We start from the raw sequence: 18,496 nt of genomic DNA on the forward strand, positions 1-18,496 counted from the left end.
TTCCTCCCTGACCACAGAAACCTAGAAAGTTAAAATCGAAAGGATTCTTAGAGGTCCTCTAGCTCAGTGGTTCTCAATGTGAATGTTACGGTAGATAATCAGAATCTCTAGGGAAATCTTTTTGAACCACAGACCCTCTCCCTTTCTGATATGCTCTGGGACAGTGGGAGAACTGGCATGTACTGTCTAGGTGACTCTGACCATGATTCAGCCACCTTGAATGGCTTATCCAGCCCAATCCCTTCATTTCCCAGATGAGGAAACTAAAACACACATTCTATACAGTGACAGAAGGAGAACTAGTCCCTCATTGATTTTCAGTGCTGCCAGCAATGTCTGAGCATATCAATTTCTTCCAACCCTTGACAACAGAAGGTATGACCATAGCATTTTTCATTTTTGCTAATTTATTAGACCAAAAAAAAGGTATCTCACCATTGTTTACAGGATGATTTATTAAAGAGATTCACCTGAGTTATTATAGAAGATGACAACTGGGATTTCTACAGAGTCATTTGTCAGAAACAAAAAAATCAATTACTTGAAAACACAGGCTGGCTTAGTAACAAACTCTAAGCTCTCTGACTAATTTCACTCAGCCATGATCTTCCTTTACTTTGCTCTCAGTTCTACAGAAGACATACTTGAGAACAGGATTTTCCTCACTGCTCTTGCCTATAACATAACCTATAGACCAAGAGGGTTTTAAAGGAAAACCAATGCATTTAATTTTCATTTTCCTTTCAACTTAAGAAAATCGTCTATTTCCCTGCTAGAATTAACATGACATAGTTTCTGAAAACTATACCATTAGAGCCACTTAAGTTCAAACAGACCACACTAAGCTGGTATAATGGTTTTAACAGGATGTTCTAAGGATTTCTCACATATTATCTTGTTTAATCCTCACACTATTAAATGAGGAAAAGACTACTCTGAGGTACACAAAGGTTAAGAAACTGCTTAAGTTAACAACGCTAGTAAGTGGCAGAGCTGGGATTTGAACCCAGGCAATCTGACTCTAGAACAAGTACTTTACATCACTGAACTCTTTACAATCTGGCCCTAACCTACCTTTCCGGTGTCATCTCTTGCCAATTCTATTCATGACTTCCAGGAAGCATCTCCCATCATATATCTTCAATCTAGCCACTTAAGTGACCATACTCATAATCTTATAAACTCTATCCCTGTATCTGCCAAATTGTATTTATGTTTACATGTCTCTGTCCTCGACTAACCTACAAACTGCTTGAAGGAAGGAACTGTGTCTTTTTGGTCTTGAATCTCTAACACACAAGCACAGTATCTGACATAGCAGAAACTCAACAGATATTTGTTGAATGAACACGTGAATGTACATATTCTGTGCTCCTATCTCACAGAACAAGTTACTCTGTCTTTGCTCAGGCTGCTTTCTCTATCAACAACAGCCTTCTTGCTTTTCTGACTGGCAAACTCCTAATCATTTTTGAAGACTCATTTCAAATGGACAGAGAAAAAAAGAGGATAATGGGCCCAATTAAAAAATCATTTTTCCTTGACACCTCCTTCTTGACTGGAAGAATTATTTCTTCCTCTGGCCCCCACTGCATTTTCCTAAACACCTATCGTAGCAGTTTCTGAGCTCTATTATTTTATTCCTTTTGATACTGAGCTCCTGCTGTAGACTATGCACTCCTGAGTGCAGGGACAGTGTCCTGTTTATCTTTTTATCTCCAATGCTTAGCATCACACCTGGTATATAACTGACCCTCAAAAAATATTTGTAGGGGCTTCCCTGGTGGCACAGTGGTTAAGAATCTGCCTGCCAATGCAAGGGACACAGGTTCGAGCCCTGGTCCGAGAAGATCCCACATGCCACAGAGCAACTAGGCCCGTGCACCACAACTACTGAGCCCATGTGCCACAACTACTGAAGCCTGCGCGCCTGGAGCCCGTGTTCCGCAACAAGAGAAGCCACTGCAATGAGAAGCCTGCGCACCGCAACCAAGAGAAGCCCCTGCTCGCAACAACTAGAGAAAGCCCGTGCGCAGCAACAAAGACCCAACGAAGACAAAAAATAACTAAATAAATACAAACGATAGTAAAATAAATAAAAATAAATAAATTAAAAAATATATCTGTAGAATGAATGAAATGCTGAAACAACATTAAGGTAACAAGGACTAGTTTCCATGAACAACAGCTGACCTACCGTAAAACAGGAAGTAACACTGACTTCATCTAGGAGAGTAGTGCTTTCAGTGTTACTTTCTTCAGGATACCGTAAGTCTTCAAAAAAGACTTGAAGTCTTTTCTACTTTATGTAGAAAAAAGGGCTGAAGCTGAATGAAAATGGGTCATCTGATGATTAATGAGGATGAACTCAGTATCTAAGATATGATAAGCAAATTCTTTAAAGTGGACCTCAATTTAATATAACTGTTAAAGTGTCTGTCAAAATGTTCCTGGGGGAAAGAATATAACTGTGCTGTATTTGAGTGGAAATGAGGAAAAATAAATATGTTAGTTACTTTCACTGAACTATTATAGAGTAGTTCCTTTAAAGATCTGTGATGACGTGAACTGAATACTAATGCTTTATTGTGACTGGTAAGACTTACCTTAGAAACTCTTTGCTCTGTTCCCACAAATCTTGGGTCTCTTCTTTAGTCATATGTTTGTCCAGGTTACATACATTAGGTTTCTGAGAATATAACTTAAGGCACTGCTTCACCCAGTGCCACTGGTAACCTGGGAGGAAGGGGTTTGGGATAAAAATAAATCCTATACAAAAGATGGATGAGAAAAAAAGAAGAGGAGGAAATCCTCCATCAGTTAATCAGATCATGTATTTTTGTTGACATCCTTATACCCATTACATTATTATTTATTCCGTGTCTCCTTTTGCTAATGCTTCCAGTGGCTTCCACACCTAAGCGTATATTCTCATTCCTATTCTCTAATTTCAGAGGAAGAGGAGTTCCTTCAAGTTAATAAAAAGCTGTTTTGATGATGAATGTTAGACATCTACCACTATGCAATTATCTCTAGTTTTTTGGGTTATCCTCAAGAGAAACAAATATTACACAATTATCAACTGTGTTATTCCAAAGCAAACTTCAGAACTGAAACTGACAAGTCACCCCTCAAATTTCACCAGGTATCATTTAGAGAGGTGGAAACTGCTTCCTGTAGTTACTACTTTTGTGATATCTCAGTGTTGCCTTTTTTGTTTTCTAATATCTGGCTAATGATTTTTTTTTATATTAAATCATCTGTTAAAATAATTGGTGTGATTTCTGCTTCCTTTGAACTTTGACTACTATAGCAGGGAAGGAAGGTGGTATAGACATCTGCTCAGTATGCAAATACCTAACCATTTCTCCCCTGTAAAAGACGAATAACAATACTTAACTGGAATCCTATGCATGGTTAAGGATTCATTCATCAAACATTCAACAAACATACACTATATGTACTTTCTTAAGAATTAGAGATAAAGAGATGAAAAACTTTGTCCTAAGTACCTGGAGATAGAACACTAGAGATGGTTATACAGATAATGCCTTTAGAAGTCTGGCTGTGAAAGGAAACAAAGGCTGAGGAGTAGTCACAGAAGAATAAGGGGGGAGTTTATCGTTTTTAGGGTTTGGAAAGACCTAAGCATGCTTACATGAGCAAAGAGCCAGCAGAAAGGAACTGGTTGAAAACAGAAAAGAAAGGAACACAGCAAGGTCTTGAAAGCTGTAAGGGGTAAAAGAAGGTGGGATTAAAAGATGAAGGGAGTGGTTTTGACCAGAAGCAATCCCTTTTCCTCTAAAATTGGAGGACAGGAATGGACATTCACTTATAAGTGTGGAGGCCACTTCTGCATGTCACGTATTAGTCAAATTCTCCAAATAATTTAGGAGTAACAGGACTGTCAATATATTTTTAAAAAAAATATGAAAAATATTTCCAATAACCTACTGTCTGCTATCACCACTATTTCACAAAATCAGAATATTATAATACCCACAAAGATATCACATCAAAGGAAGAATACTTCTGATCTAATTCAAGTTTGAACAGTGACAGGAAGCTAAATACTTTTATAGGCAGTCCACTCCAGACAACTGTTGTCTTCCTTTTATGGAGTTAAAATTTGCCTCTTTTTAATTTTTCATGCATTGGTCTCAGGTCCTGACACATACAGCAACCCCAAATCAGTTGTCAATTCTTCTTGATAAATGCCTCTAACTCTGTAGCTAACATTTACTGAGCATTTACTATATGCAAGGCACTGACCTAAGTACTTTACATGTACACTCACATTTAATCCTAACCTTATGAAGTGGGTACTATCTTTAGACACATTTTACATATGAGGAAACTGAGGCCAAGAGAGATTAAGAAATTTGCCCAAGATCATACAGTAGGAAGTGATAGAGCCAGGACATGAAGCCATGCAGTCTGGTGTGAGACCTTAATCACTAGTATGCATTGCTTCCCACCCTTCTTTTTTTTTTTTGCAGTACGCGGGCCTCTCACTGCTGTGGCCTCTCCCGTTGCAGAGCACAGGCTCCGGACGCTCACGGGCCTAGCCCCTCCGCGGTATGTGGGATCTTCCCGGACCGGGGCACGAACCCGTGTCCCCTGCATTGGCAGGCGGACTCTCAACCACTGCACCACCAGGGAAGCCCCCCACCCCTTTTTGTGTACAACCAATTTTCAAATGTTTGATGCTGTCATGTTCCCACTCAGGTCCACTCTTCCCCAGGCTCAGCTTCTGGTCTTCAGACCCATCACCTTCCTGCTCACTCTTGTAAGGACAGCTTGTGGTATACTCAGGTTCCTTCAGAATAAACAGGATCCAGAAGTAAACATAATCCTTCTGATCAAGTCAGAGTAAGAGGAGACTCCTTTCCCATGTTCTGGACATTGTACTTCAATTAAATGCAGCTTACAATGGCAGGAAACATAACATAATAAGGTACCAACTCAAATGATGTGGAATAAGTGTGAAGTCCTAGGAAACCTCAAACAGCAAGTACAATCATACCTCAGAGATACTGCGACTTTGGCTCTAGACCACGGCAATAAAGCAAATATTGCAAGTCACATGAATTTTTTGTTTCCCAGTGCATATAAAACTTATACTTACACTCTACTGTACTCTATTAACTGTGCAATAGCATTATGTCTAAAAACACAACGAACACACTTTAATTTAAAAATTTAATTAATTTTAATTATATAAAGCAATGCTGAAGAATGCTAACCATCATCTGAGCCTTTACTGAGTTGTAACTTTTTTGCTGGTGGAGGGTTTGAAATATTACGAGAATTATCAAAATGTGACAGATACACAAAGTCAGCAAATGCTGTTGGAAAAATGGCACTGACAGACTTGCTTAATGCAGCATTGCCAAAAACCTTCAGTTTGTAAAAAAGAAAAACAAACAAACAAACAAAAACAGTATCTGTGAAGCACAATAAAATGAGGTATACTCCAATGTGGACAACAGAAAACCGAAGTGGGATTGATAACTTTGTAGTCTGAACAATCTGTTAAGGGAAGAAGGCACAGCAGCAGAAACATGGCCATGAAAACAGGAGCAAGGCCTGAAAGGTAAAGGGCAGCATTCAGGAACATAAGGTGCACAAAACACTACTGGTGATGTATGCTCCTCATTTACTCAAACTCATGAAGAGCAATGCTTTCAAATATAAAAGCCACCATTCAACTGTTTTCTTTGTAACTTCAGACACAAAACTGGTCTTTAGTTCTTTAATATAAAACTAAAGTGCACAAGGCCTTTTATAAAAGTTTTAAAGCTGTTACCCCTTCCAATGTTATCAACATATACTTCAGTGCTGATAATGTACTAATAACTGTAACACAGACCTGGCCCTTGGTACAACGAAAATTAATTTTTTTAAAGGAATTTTTCTTGCTTTTGACCCATATTTGAAATCACAAGTGCAATGTTAACTTTATGTCTTCTTGAAACAGGATGCAAATATAAAATCGTTTGGCCAAATAAGGCATTTACAAATTTTCTAAATCATTCATGATAATTAATCTATCAACACAATGGTCCCATGAGCCTAGAAAAAAGGTTAATAACATGACCCACTGTTCATCATTATCTTAATTTCTCTATCTGTACAATGAACTACTTGATATCACTAAAATTCAAAATTCTAGATTATTTAGTCTTTTAGGACTTTTGACCTCATTAACTTTAATTCTCTTTTCAAAAATTCAGCCTTGATGATAGCAACAATTTTTAAGTTGTTATGCCATTTGTGAATGTAGGGATTTTGTGACTTGTGTGAACATTATGAGTTACTCTATCAATTCAAAGTGCTTCTTTTGCCAGAGTAGATGTTCAGAGCTGCAGCAGGGAGCCCAGAGTCAGTGTCCTAATTTTTGATTCGTACCTGGTTTGTCACTTTCTGCACTATAAGGCAGGCATTACTGACTCCTGTTCTATCCTTTGGGAATGCCAAACAAATGGAAATCTTAGACATGGCAGAATTCAGGAGGGGTTTGGGAGTGGAACATTTGTGTGTTTAGTTTTCTTCTTTGTCTATTTACTTGATTATAACTCCTCCAAAATTAGACAAATGATTGATTTTGCCTTCTGAGCTCAAGTGCACTCACCAGGATAGTCTTGGAGACCGTAGGCTCTCCACTTGCTTACCGGCTGAAGTCCAGCTCTGTATGCATCATCGTCACTGACTGAGGACACGTTTAGGTGAGATTTGACCACCTGGCAGGAAGGAAACAGAAGTCAGTGGGCTAAAGCTATTTTACAGATTAACTGTGAGAATCTCAAACCTCTTAAGGCATTTCTGATATGGGTCAGTTAGGAGTCATAAGTTTGGGGTCCTAAACTTAGCTCTATCACTTACTTAATGCAAGACTTAGATCTAAGTCACTTAACTTCTTAGAACCTCAGTTTCCTCAGCTATGTACTAATAAACACAACAGAGCTATACAAAATTGAAGTAGTGATGAGAAGCAGACTGACTTTGGCCTTTAAGACTATCTTTTCCTATGATACCACACCTTTGTGATTTCTTATAAGACTCTGAATTACGAAAGGTGTTTGGTGTATGGAATACCCTAAGTCACAATGCTATTTACTTCGGTTAGGGCTAACAATAATGCTCCTGAGAAACTTGTACACAGATGGTGTTTAAACAGAGCTATGAGGAACACCAGGCTGGGGAAGGTGAGTGCTCAAACCACTCAGAAAAAATGGTTCAATAAAACACTGGGAATCCTGTTTGCTAGAAGTACAATATTTGCTCTCTTAGATGGAACTTCAAAATGAAACCTGTAACTTTTTGTCTTTGTTACTTAAAAATTAAGCTTTTAAGGGACCTATGAAGGTTTCTTTGCATTTAAGAGTATCTTATGGATGGCTCATTAAACTAGTTGAGAAATCTAATATTCAGTCACTAAAGTAACTGAGGATATTTAAAAAAAACCAAACTATTCTTACATTAATAATAAACTTAGGGTCTGGCTTGCCTTAGATACCTCCAATGTTCTCTCCCCAAAAGATATGATGATCTCTTAATCTATTAACTTTGCCAAGAGTGTAGATTTCCAGACAAACTACCAATAAGTGGCTACTGTATATCCAGTCTGTATAATGAAATGGCTATCTGAAACTCTCTGAGAGTCCTGACCACCTAACTCTTTCAAGTATCCAGAGAACAGAATGTTTTTATTTCAAACATTTCATAATGATTTCTTAAATAGATCATACTTAACACTGCACTGTAATTCAGCAACACCCTCAAACTGGAAAGAAGTTTGTGGACCTAATCTATCATATTCTAAGCTGAATAAAACCTCTCAGTCTTTTAAAGTTTTTCTGCTTCCTCCCTTGTCAGACTGTTAGCCATCACTTTCTCCTCCGCTCTCATCTGATGTCTTACTAATAGCAACTTTCTTCTTCTCTAATTTGCTACTTTCAATCTGTTTTGAGCTGGAGAATGAAATACTACCCATGTTTTTATGTACTCAATAGATAGTGCATTTACTGTGTACTTACTGTCTCAGGTACTGTGCCAGATACAATGTCCCCTTCTCAGGTGGCTTACATTTTAAAATTATGTTAAGTATACCGGTAAAATATGGGCAAAAGAAGTTGAATGAAAGTCTGAGGGGTTCTCCCATGAGCCAAATACACTATTCCTGGACTTTCTGCATGTTATTTTGACAACTCTAAGACCATCTCTGCTAACAAATGAAGTTTCTAAGAAGCTGAGCTCTAGACAAATATGATGTTACTACAGCATTCCAATTTTACTGAGATCTATTACTAAGCTTGAAAAGAATGCCTCATCCAGCCATCTGTGGACACCAATGGCAAATTAGGGATCTATCTTCAGTGTTAAAGCGACTGAAAAGAAACATACGTTATAGTTGTGATTCTCCCTGCGTCCCCTCCCCCTCCCCCCGTGTTTTCTTCAATTTCCACGAGGAATAATGCAGAAATAAGGTAGAAATAATGTATAGTGTTTGGATTCAGTTGCCCTTTACTTTCAACCTGGAGGGATTATCTCAGAATCTTTCAATGCCCTCTTTCTAAAAGTCCCAGAGAAGACAAGGCCTTTTATGGACAACGGCTTCTGGGAACACTCGGGGAATTGGTTTCAAGCTGTAAAACGCTACCCTAATGTCTGCGAACACGGTTTACGGGTTTTCACACAAATCTAGGTGCAAATTCAAATAGACAGTTAATGGAAAGAATAAACACCAATTCCCAGGCATTTTTTGACCGAGGCCACAGCCAGGAAAAGCTGCGTGGAGAAACGGTCAATAGAGCCCTTCATCGCCAAAGTGTGACACTTTGTAGGCAGTTCAACTGTGCACCCATGGAAGGCGCGGGTCGCTCAATAACCATCAGTCGGGAAGAGAAAAGCGGTTAGGAGAACACTGAAACCTCTCCAAGAAGCGAACCGTGGGGACTGGGAGGTGCGCGCCGCTCCTCTCTCCGTACCTTGTGGGCACCAGGCCCCGTGCCGCGGGCTGCGTGGGCTACCGAGAAGTCGATGACCCCTCCCAGGTCTACGGTCCCGGGGCGGCTCTGCCGGTAGAAGCGGAAAAGCTTCCGAAAGGCGTCCTCCCCAGGCTCCGCCGCCAGCGTTGCCATAGACCCCACGGCCGCCGCCATCTTCCCCATCTCCCCCATCTCGCTGCCCGGCCTCCTTTGACCCGGAAGCTGATTTCCGTGCTCCGGATCAGGCAGGCTCTTCCGGGGTCGTGACCTCAGGTCACCGGAGGTCCCTCATTCTGAAGATGGCGGCTTCGGCAGGGAGGGCAGCAATGGCACTGCGTACGAATATCCGTCGGCCGGTTGCGTTTGTCAGAAAAATTCCATGGACCGCGACCTCGAGTGAGTCGGAGATGTAGTAGGGGCGGAAGTTTTAGGTCCAAGCAATCCTGAAAAACCTTGCTTTCTGCAGAGCACTTAAATCAGCGTGGTGGTTGGATTAAGGCGGCTGAGTATGCTCCTGAGCAAGCCATTGAGTAGAAAGAAATTTTGTTTGCAATTAGCCGTTTAGGGATGCCCCTTGAGCTTTTGGGGCACGTATTAACGGTCTCTAGCCTTTCGGAGTTTAAAGGTTTAATTACTTGGAAATTTAAGACTAACGATTTAGAAGGGGTTATTTTGACTACAGGGTGGAAGATGGATTCAAAGTGGCAAAAGTAGTTTCAGTCATTTAGTTCAAAGGTGAGGATTTCAGGGTAGTGATAGAAGGAAGAATCAGATTCACTTATGTTAACCAAACAAAATTGACAGATGGCTTGAATGGGGGAAGTGTACGGATGGGGGAAATGGTGGAATGACTTCCAGGTTTTTAGCGTTGGTGAATTTCGTGATTAGAATGTAGGAGAAGCAGATCGAAAGAAGATGAAGAGTAAAGTTTAAATGTGTTTAGTTTGAAAAACCTGTGAGGTCTCCGTTAGTTGGACAGAGGACGGTGTGTATCAATGGAGAAATGCACTCTGAAGCCGTACTCCTTGGGTTAGAATTCCAGCTTGGCCATTTGGTAGTGTAACCTGACTAACGGAAGTAACCGGGGAAAAGGGCTCACTACCGTGCCTCAGTTTCATCATCTACAAAATGGAGTCAATAATAACTTCCTCCTAGGATTGTTGATTGGATTAAATGAATTTATATGTAAACTGCTTAGACTTGTGCTCAATACAGAGTAAGTGCTCAATAAATGATAGTTGTTTTTATGATTACAAAAATTGAAGGTTATGGGAGAGGCCTAGGCTGGAGATAGAGGGCTGGGAGTAATCAGTACTGAAATCTCTCACCAACATTGATTTTTGTCAGCTGCAGGTTTTTTTTGTTTGTTTGTTTGTTTTTTTTGCGGTACGTGGGCCTCTCACTGTTGTGGCCTCTCCCGTTGCGGAGCACAGGCTCCGGACACGCAGGCTCAGCGGCCATGGCTCACACGGGCCTAGCCGCTCCGCGGCATGTGGGATCTTCCCGGACCGGGGCACGAACCCGCGTCCCCTGCGTCGGCAGGCGGACTCTCAACCACTGCGCCACCAGGGAAGCCCTCAGCTGCAGTTTTGAGTTAAGGTTTTTACATATGCTTACAAAAATTTTAAAATCCATGGTCACTTTTGCAGATATTCGTGTATCAGGTCAGCTCCCTTAAACAAGGCATGGAATGAGTTTGGGTAGTAGAATGGGAAATAGATCAGTTTGTGCCCCACCTTCTCAGACCACACCCAGCAGAATGTCTTGCTTAGGCCCTGTGAAACTGGAAAGGCCGAGGGGTTTCTGTAAGCATCTTACAGATGCGTTTCCAGACTATAATGGACTTGCTCAAGATCCTCAAAGAGTGTATAAAATACGACTTTGACTACAGTCTCTCTCAGTTCATTCATTCAGCAAATGTTTAAGGAGTATCTGTTATGTGGTAGGCATTTTCTTGGTGCTTGCAGCTGTTTTTCCGTAACAGTTGTAGGTAATTTGGGAAAAGGGTTACTTTCTAGAGCTAGTTTGTTTTGGAAGTGAATGTTTTCTAGAACTTTTAATACCTGGTTTAAAACTGTTTTGTTTATCCTCCAGTAATACGTTTTGTGTGAGAGCCTGATCTTGCCAACTGGTTTGATCAACTATTAGAGCACTTCAGAAATTTAGCCCCTGTGGCTGGTTGAAGGATTACTGGACATTTATTTATTCATTCAGCAAATATTGTTTGCCCTGTTGTGTATCAATCACTGTGGACATAGTGGACTCAACACTTGGCAAGCTTATGGTATAGTCGTGGGGGTGAGGAGACTTACAAACAACAAATATAGGCAGTTTTTGAACCAGTGAGGTTTAGATGAACTAGGGTGGTGAAACGGGTAACATGAAATGTAAATCAGTGAAAGTACAAGCACTGTAGTACAGAAGAGAAAGCGATCATGTAGTTTTGTGGGGTTTTTTTCAAATTTAATGTGTGATTTTTAATAGATCCTGTGTTGAGGGGGGAAATTTTAAAAACACATTTAGGAAACAATTTGGAAATGTAAAATATATACTGGTGTTACCAAGTCCAAGCTTGTGCTGCTCACCGCACGACAGGCCAGTAAGTTGAGAGATGAGTTGTTGGGTGGGGCAAAGAAAAGCAGCTTTATTCGGAAAGCCAGCAGACCAAGAAGATGGTGGACTAGTGTTCCAAAGAAACACCTTCCCTGAGTTAAAATTCAGGCTTCTTTTATACTGAAAGGGAAGTGGGTGAAGCCCTGGTTCCAGCCAGACGCCGGAGGTGATGTGTTAATTTCTTCTTTGGTACAGCCATTCACGGGTGGGCCTGGTCAGGACATTTCCTATGAGCTAAACAAAGGTATTTTAGCTTAACACTCATTACCAGGGAGGCAGGGTTCCCAGAGATGGGCCATTATGTATAATTTAAGCTTTATAGGCAACATCCCTTTAGTGATTAACTTGTAATAGAATACAAAAGTTCTTCCCTATTACAATGGGAGTTAGATGAAATTAGGAAATTATCATTGACTTCTAAGTGTGATAACGGTATTGTGGCTATAAATTATGTCTTTATTCCTAGGACAGGAGTGCTGAAGTATTGAGAGACGTAATGGCACTGATGTGTGTATCTTACTTAAAAATGTTTTTGAAAAACTACATATATATGCATGCATGTAGATATGTGTATATGACAAAATGTTAAGAATGACTGAATTTAGATTGTGGGTGGATTTGTACATCTCTGCTTGCAGCCAATATGTGTAGATGTCACTACCTAATTCAGGAAGCAATTTTTTGAAGATTCCTCACTGTTTAACTGTTACACCTTAGGGAAGAGGATCTATGTTCATTTTGTGTCGTCTCTCCTCTGGTCATGCCCAATGATTACATCAATCTCCAGAGAACGGTTCAGCTTCCTATCTATGCTTCCCAGAGCTGTTAATTTGTTCTTGGTAGAGGTGGACAAATTAATGTGTTGTTTCTTCTTTTACTTCCTGTTCTTAGAGAACGAATTTAAATAAGTGACTTTTTGTCCTGTATTGAGGTTAACATCCAGTTTCTCTATGGATCCACTGGTGTGTTGTAACATAGTATTGTGGGTCATCACCTTTACTACTCCCAACTTTAGCACAACTACTCACACTACACACTCACATCCCTGAAGGTCTGTGTGTGCCTCAGTTTGACTCTACTAGGTGAACAATGCTTATTTTGAACTATTCTGCCTGCTGCTGCCTGCTAGCTGAAAGGTCTTCAGTATTTTCAGTGTTTCAGTATTTTAAGGTTAGGCTGCTGGCTTGCATCGACAACAGAAAACAGTAGTTAGGAGAAGGAGCTCAGCCAGAGTTGCAGGCCAGTAAAGGCTGTTTCATAGGGGCAAGGGAAGGGTCTCTTCACAGCACAAGTGGTCAGTCGGGCTGATGCAATGAGGCTGCTCAGTAACTTACTGGGAAGCCAGGGGCAGTGGGCACACACTTGAAGGCTGCAGGCACTTTGGGCAGAGTGAGGAGCAGCGCGAACGTTCAGCTTCGGGACCAAAAAGAAACCGGGGATCCTGCCGCCATCTGCGCAGCCATCCGGTCAGAGACACGCGGTACCCACTTATCCAAGTCCGGGTGGGGAGCCATGCGGCGGGGAGGAGGCCAGCGGCGGCCAGGTGGGATCTGGTAAGGATTCAGCAGAAGCTCTGGGGGAGGCGGGCTCCAAAGGTGTGCAGGAAACCCCGAAGCTGCCGGCGCCCTCCGTGTCCCCCTCAACGAGATACACCTGGGTGTGCAGCCAGAGCGCTGGAGACATTGGGGAAGCTGTGAGGCCTCAGCTGCATGCATACGGCCAAGTTTGTTGGACACCTTCGAGTCCCCAGGCCTGGTGAACTACACTGGGGGTGAACCCCTGCTGCATGGTTAAATTTGAGCCTGGGCCCCTGCAAACCTGTGAGTTCTGGTTTGCAGCTGCAAGCTGTGCAGGAAGAAGCAGCACCCACACTTCCTCGTCCCAGTCTCGCGCTTCACGCTCTTCCTGGGCACCGAGAGTATCATGGCGTACCGGTCCCGCACCCACCCGGCTCTGCACAGCTTCTGCAGCAGGTGCGGGGTGCAGAGTTTCCACACGTTAGTCTCTCACCCCAGCGTTTACAGCATCACCCGCACTTCCTGGACGCGGGCACGCCGATCATGTAGTTTTTGATCTTTAAAATAATCCACTATTCATATTTGAGGCCTCACAGGGCTAGTATGTTGTCTTGGTTTGCAGTAGGAGCCCAATAAAATCTGTGAATGTTTTTGGCCTGGGTCTTGAAGGATAGATACAATTTAGGCAAAAGGAGATTGGATTACTGACATGTTAAAGGGAAAGAACAGCAGGCAAAGACAGGAATCCACAGGACAGATACACAGATTTTCATTTGTTGTACTAGAAAGTACACCTATGGGCGTGCAATGGGAAGTAAGGCAGGAAGGATAGGTAGGATCGACTCAACAAACTTTATTAAGAGTAACAACGATTTAACCTAATGTAAACTGTAAATTATGAAAGGCAAGTAAATTGAGATTTTATTTGGAAATTTCTAATATAGCTAACAACATGCTGTACTGTAATTGTTTTTCTGTCTTCTGTGTAACCTTCTCAGGGATTATAATCCATGCGTTGAGCACAGTACCTGGTGTGGTGAAGACACTCAGTATTTGCGGGGGATGAAGATTACAGTCAACTCAGCAATTTATCTGTCCATGTTCTCACCCCATCACCTTCCCAAATCTAGTACATTACAATTTCATAATCAATACCATAGCTATTTCCTAGATCTTAAGGCTTCAAGGGAATACAAAGTAACTCCTGTTCACAAGAGTTTTGGGAGCTCTAGGAGCCCTTTTGGTTTCTATATCAATCTAGGATGGAGGATACAAAATTAACGACTCTTAATAGTTTTCTCTTCTTATACAGGTGAACTGAGAGAACACTTTTCACAATTTGGCCATGTACGAAAGTGCACTGTTCCTTTTGTGAGTATTATCTTTAAAAAAAAAAAGTAATAATGTTATCCTCTAATTCTTGATTTTTTTGTGTGAAAGCATTATCAATTTATAGAATATGTAATGAAGTGAAGCTGTTCAGTCTTTGTTGATTAAATTATGGGTGATACTGCTTTAAAAAAATAAACGTTATCCTAGGTATTTGTGTTAGTTTTTTTATTGTTGCATAAAATTATCACAAACTTAATGGCTCAAAACAACACACATACATTATCTCACAGTTTGTACAGATCAGGAGTCCAGGCATAGCTTTGCTGGGTCCTCTATTCAGAGTTTCACGTAGCTGCAATCCAGGTGTCAGTTGGAGCTGCAGTCTCATCAGAGGCTCAACTGGGAAAGATTGATTTCCAAGCTCCCTTAGGTTGTTGGTAGAATTAGTTTTTCAGCTGTAGAACTGGGGTGTCTGCTATCTTGCTGGCTTTCAGCTGGAGGCTGCTCTCAGCTCCTAGGAACTGCCTGCAGTTCCTTGTTACCCGGCTTCTCTCCCATGTGGCAGCTTGCTTCAAAGTCAGCAAGGGAGTTTCTCTGGTCTGGTAAGACAGTTTTATAATGTAGTCTTTGGAGTGACACCCCATCATCCTTGCTGTATAACCTGATCAAGGGAGCAATATCCCATCATTTTTGCTATATTCTTATGCTTAGAAGTGTGTCATAGGCCTTGCCCACATTCAAGGGGAGAGATTATACAGGGTCAACATGGTGGGACACATGGAGATCTTGGGGCTGTTTTGGAATTTTGTCTGTTACAGTGTTGTAATAAGGACTTCAGAGAGTAGAGGATAATTTTATCATAAAACTAACTGGCGGAGAATATTTTAACCTTTATCCTCATTGAGTTGAGTGCTTTGTGTGTGTGTTTATATTTGTTACATTTTCTTTGCCTCCTCATGAGGGTTTAGAAATCAATCTATAGGGAATTCCCTGGCGGTGCAGTGGTAAGGACTCTGTGCTCTCACTGTGGAGGGCGTGGGTTCAATCCCTGGTCGGGGAGCTAAGATCCCACAAGCCTCGGTGTATGGCATAAATAAGTAAATAAGTTAAAAAAAATGTTAATGGAGTCCTTTAATTCCAAAAAAAAAGTCTTAAAAAAAAGATCAATCTACAGATTTGTTCTACTTTATCCTGGGCTGTATTTTTCTGTGGACTCTCTAGATTACTGTTTTTTGGGGTGTGTGACGTGAGTACAGAGTTTACACATGCTTCACTAAAACTGCTTTTTTCCTCATGGCACTGAAAAGGCTGTGGTAAAGTAGCAACTTAAATTCTTAATGCTTGGTTTAACGTTACTTGCCTTCCAAAGATCTAACAGATTACACATATCCAGTGCTAGTAAAGGTGTAGGGAAACTGGTACTGAAATTGTTGAGAAGTTAACTGATACCTTCACTGAAGGGTAATTTGGCAAAATCTATTAACAATAAGACTTTGCTTTGATCTAGCAGTTTCATTTCTAGGAATTTATTCTACAGAAATGTGAAGTCAAGAATGTTCAAAACAGCATTGTTTAATAATATCATAATTGGAAAGAACCTAAGTGTTCATCAGTGGGGTTGGTTAAATAGATATTAATTCATTGATAAAATGGGGTTTATAGTTGATTTAAAAAAGGCATTTGTATTACAGACATGAAAATCTATAAGCATAAAAATAGTTTTAAAAGTGTATGAAATTTGTATGTTTTGAAGAGCATTTAAAAAAAAGTTTCTCGGGAATTCCCTGGCAGTCCAGTGGTTAGGACTCCATGCTTCTACTGCAGGGGGCAAGGGTTCGATCCTTAGTTGGGAAACCAAGATCCCGCATGCCACGCGGCCAATAAATAAATAAATAAAAATATTAAAAATTTAAAAAAGTTTCTCCAAAAGGTAACATTTTTCTTGGTTGCCATTTCCCTCTTAAAAGAATTTAGGACCCGGAGTTAACAGATTTTAGATTTAAACATGAGGCTTTGATTCTTGGGAAAATTAAGTAATGTGTAACAGGAAGAAAATCAGTTTCTAGTAACAAGTTCATTGTACTCAAGTTAGAAATCCAGGTTCCAATTTTAGATACACAGTATCTAAATTTTAGCACAAAAATGTTAATGCCTTTACAAGTGGAAATGGCCACCTGGAATAGAGTGCTTTAGAAATCGTCCTATCTATCTGAGGTAAGGAGTGAATCACTGGGACATTAACAAACAGAAACTTTTCCTGTGCTCAAGGTTAATACTTATAAACTTATGTTCCAGGTATATGGGGGCAATTTCCAAGAATGTGTTTTTGGGGGCAGAGCACAACATAACTTTGTAACAAGACTGATGATGTACATTGAGTGAATAGATATCTTGGCATTTTTTACATAGAAGGGCTGGAGGGCTGGGCAGGGTATGTCTAAACACACTAGAATCTCTGATGTATAAGACACATAGAATCTGATGTATAGGTTGAATGATAAGCACTCTGTTTTTTACACAAAGGGAAGTAGCATAACTGCTTAAATTAACCAGAAGTCTAGAACTAGGTAAATAAGGGTAACTTTTTTCTTTTTTCATTAGGAGCATGTGATGATAATGCTGGTAGTTGTGATGAGGGTGGTTAGTCTCAGAAATTACTAGAAATGCACCTAGGTTTTAAGGGTTAATTTTCTAGTTTCTAGACGTGAAGAAATTAGAAACAGGAAGAGTACTTCTTTATGTGATCAAAATTTTGCTTGACTATTGCTGTTAATGGTGTATATCTAGAATGACACAGAAATCTCTTTACTCATATTTCTCCAGTGGCAGCAGAAAAGCAGAGAGTGTGTTATGATTAACAGAGATTAAGCTTTGGGTAAATAGGAGAGTATTTGTATTAAAGCAGGGTTTTTGATATTTATTTAAAATGTCTTTTACTCCATTTTGGCAGATGAAAAAGTTGGTAGTTTGATTTGGAACTCCTGGAAACTTTCTCAAGTTCATGATTATTCTCTTCCTAAATTTTGAATTTTTAGGACAAAGAGACTGGCTTTCACAGAGGTATGGGTTGGATTCAGTTTTCTTCAGAAGAAGAACTTCACAATGCACTACAACAGGAAAATCATGTTATTGATGGAGTAAAGGTAAATATTTTTCTATATCATGTCATGAGCTTTCTGTATATCAGTTAAATAGGTCAGAAGTGTGAAATGACAGGGACTTTGGAAGATTTGTAACTTAATGTTTGTTAAAGAATGGTGGTGGTGGGAGAGTGCCCAGTTCTAAAAGGTCAGGAAAGGGAAGTACAAGAAGACACTTTAATGGTTAGCAAGGTATATGCAACACAGAACAGTGGAAACAGCAGGGCGACCCTGGTTGACATCCTGGCTTTTCCACTTACTATGTGACCTTGGGCCAGACTGATTTACAATTTTTCATTGACGTTCAGAGAGTCTTAAGTACAAGGAACAAATAACATCCTTTGACTTCCTGGTGCTGACTCCTTAATAAAACAACAGTTTTCAGTTTTAATGTTTTTGCAGACATTGCCTTTCCTTACAGTGCTTATGATGTGATTTCTTTCTTTTTTTTTTTTTTCCCCAGCTCCATGTTCAAGCTCAAAAACCCAAAGCTTTGCAAGGGGACCAAACATCTGATGAAGAGAAAGATTTTTGAGACCATCACTGCCTACTAAATAAACAAAACTGGAAATTTTGTCTAAATGTTTTTATTGGAAACAGATAGTTGCACCAAGCAAGAGCTTACTTTCCCCACTCCAAATTAAAACAGAGCACAACAGGGGCAAACATCATTTGGCAGGACAGTTCCAATATGTGAACATCCTTCTTTCTACGCACTGTGGTTGGGGTAACTTTATTTGTAAGCAGTCATTCTTAGACAAAATATTAACCCCAAAGTACTAATGTCACTCGAAAGGAAGTGGCCTTAATTTCATGTGTGGGGCAGTATGTTCTGTAAATGCCAAAAGGTGGGAGAAGCACAAACACAACCCACTCTTTAAAAAAACTAAATAATTCAAAGTAA

The 18,496-nt window shown here is 40.3% G+C and overlaps 2 protein-coding genes across 2 annotated transcripts in view; one reads left to right on the forward strand and one right to left on the reverse strand.

The window, feature by feature from the left end:
• The window catches only part of ALKBH1 (alkB homolog 1, histone H2A dioxygenase), a 31,948-nt gene extending 22,756 nt beyond the window's left edge, over positions 1-9,192 (reverse strand). The window contains exons 1-3 of the mRNA XM_007121364.4: positions 8,991-9,192; positions 6,635-6,743; positions 2,607-2,769 (exon numbers count right to left, since the gene is read on the reverse strand). Coding sequence (XP_007121426.1) covers positions 2,607-2,769; positions 6,635-6,743; positions 8,991-9,182 — 464 coding nt within the window. The 5' untranslated portion in view covers positions 9,183-9,192. The remainder of the gene's footprint in view (positions 1-2,606; positions 2,770-6,634; positions 6,744-8,990) is intronic.
• Positions 9,193-9,264: 72 nt separating this feature from the next.
• Positions 9,265-18,168, forward strand: SLIRP (SRA stem-loop interacting RNA binding protein). The gene is made up of 4 exons (XM_007121365.4): positions 9,265-9,386; positions 14,433-14,491; positions 17,488-17,595; positions 18,056-18,168. Exons 1-4 carry the CDS (start codon positions 9,290-9,292, stop codon positions 18,125-18,127), a joined length of 336 nt encoding a protein of 111 aa, XP_007121427.1. The 5' UTR covers positions 9,265-9,289; the 3' UTR covers positions 18,128-18,168.
• The last annotated feature ends 328 nt before the right edge of the window (positions 18,169-18,496 follow it).

The sequence above is a fragment of the Physeter macrocephalus genome, chromosome 11, assembly GCF_002837175.3.
Source record: "Physeter macrocephalus isolate SW-GA chromosome 11, ASM283717v5, whole genome shotgun sequence".
NCBI lineage: Eukaryota > Metazoa > Chordata > Mammalia > Artiodactyla > Physeteridae > Physeter > Physeter macrocephalus.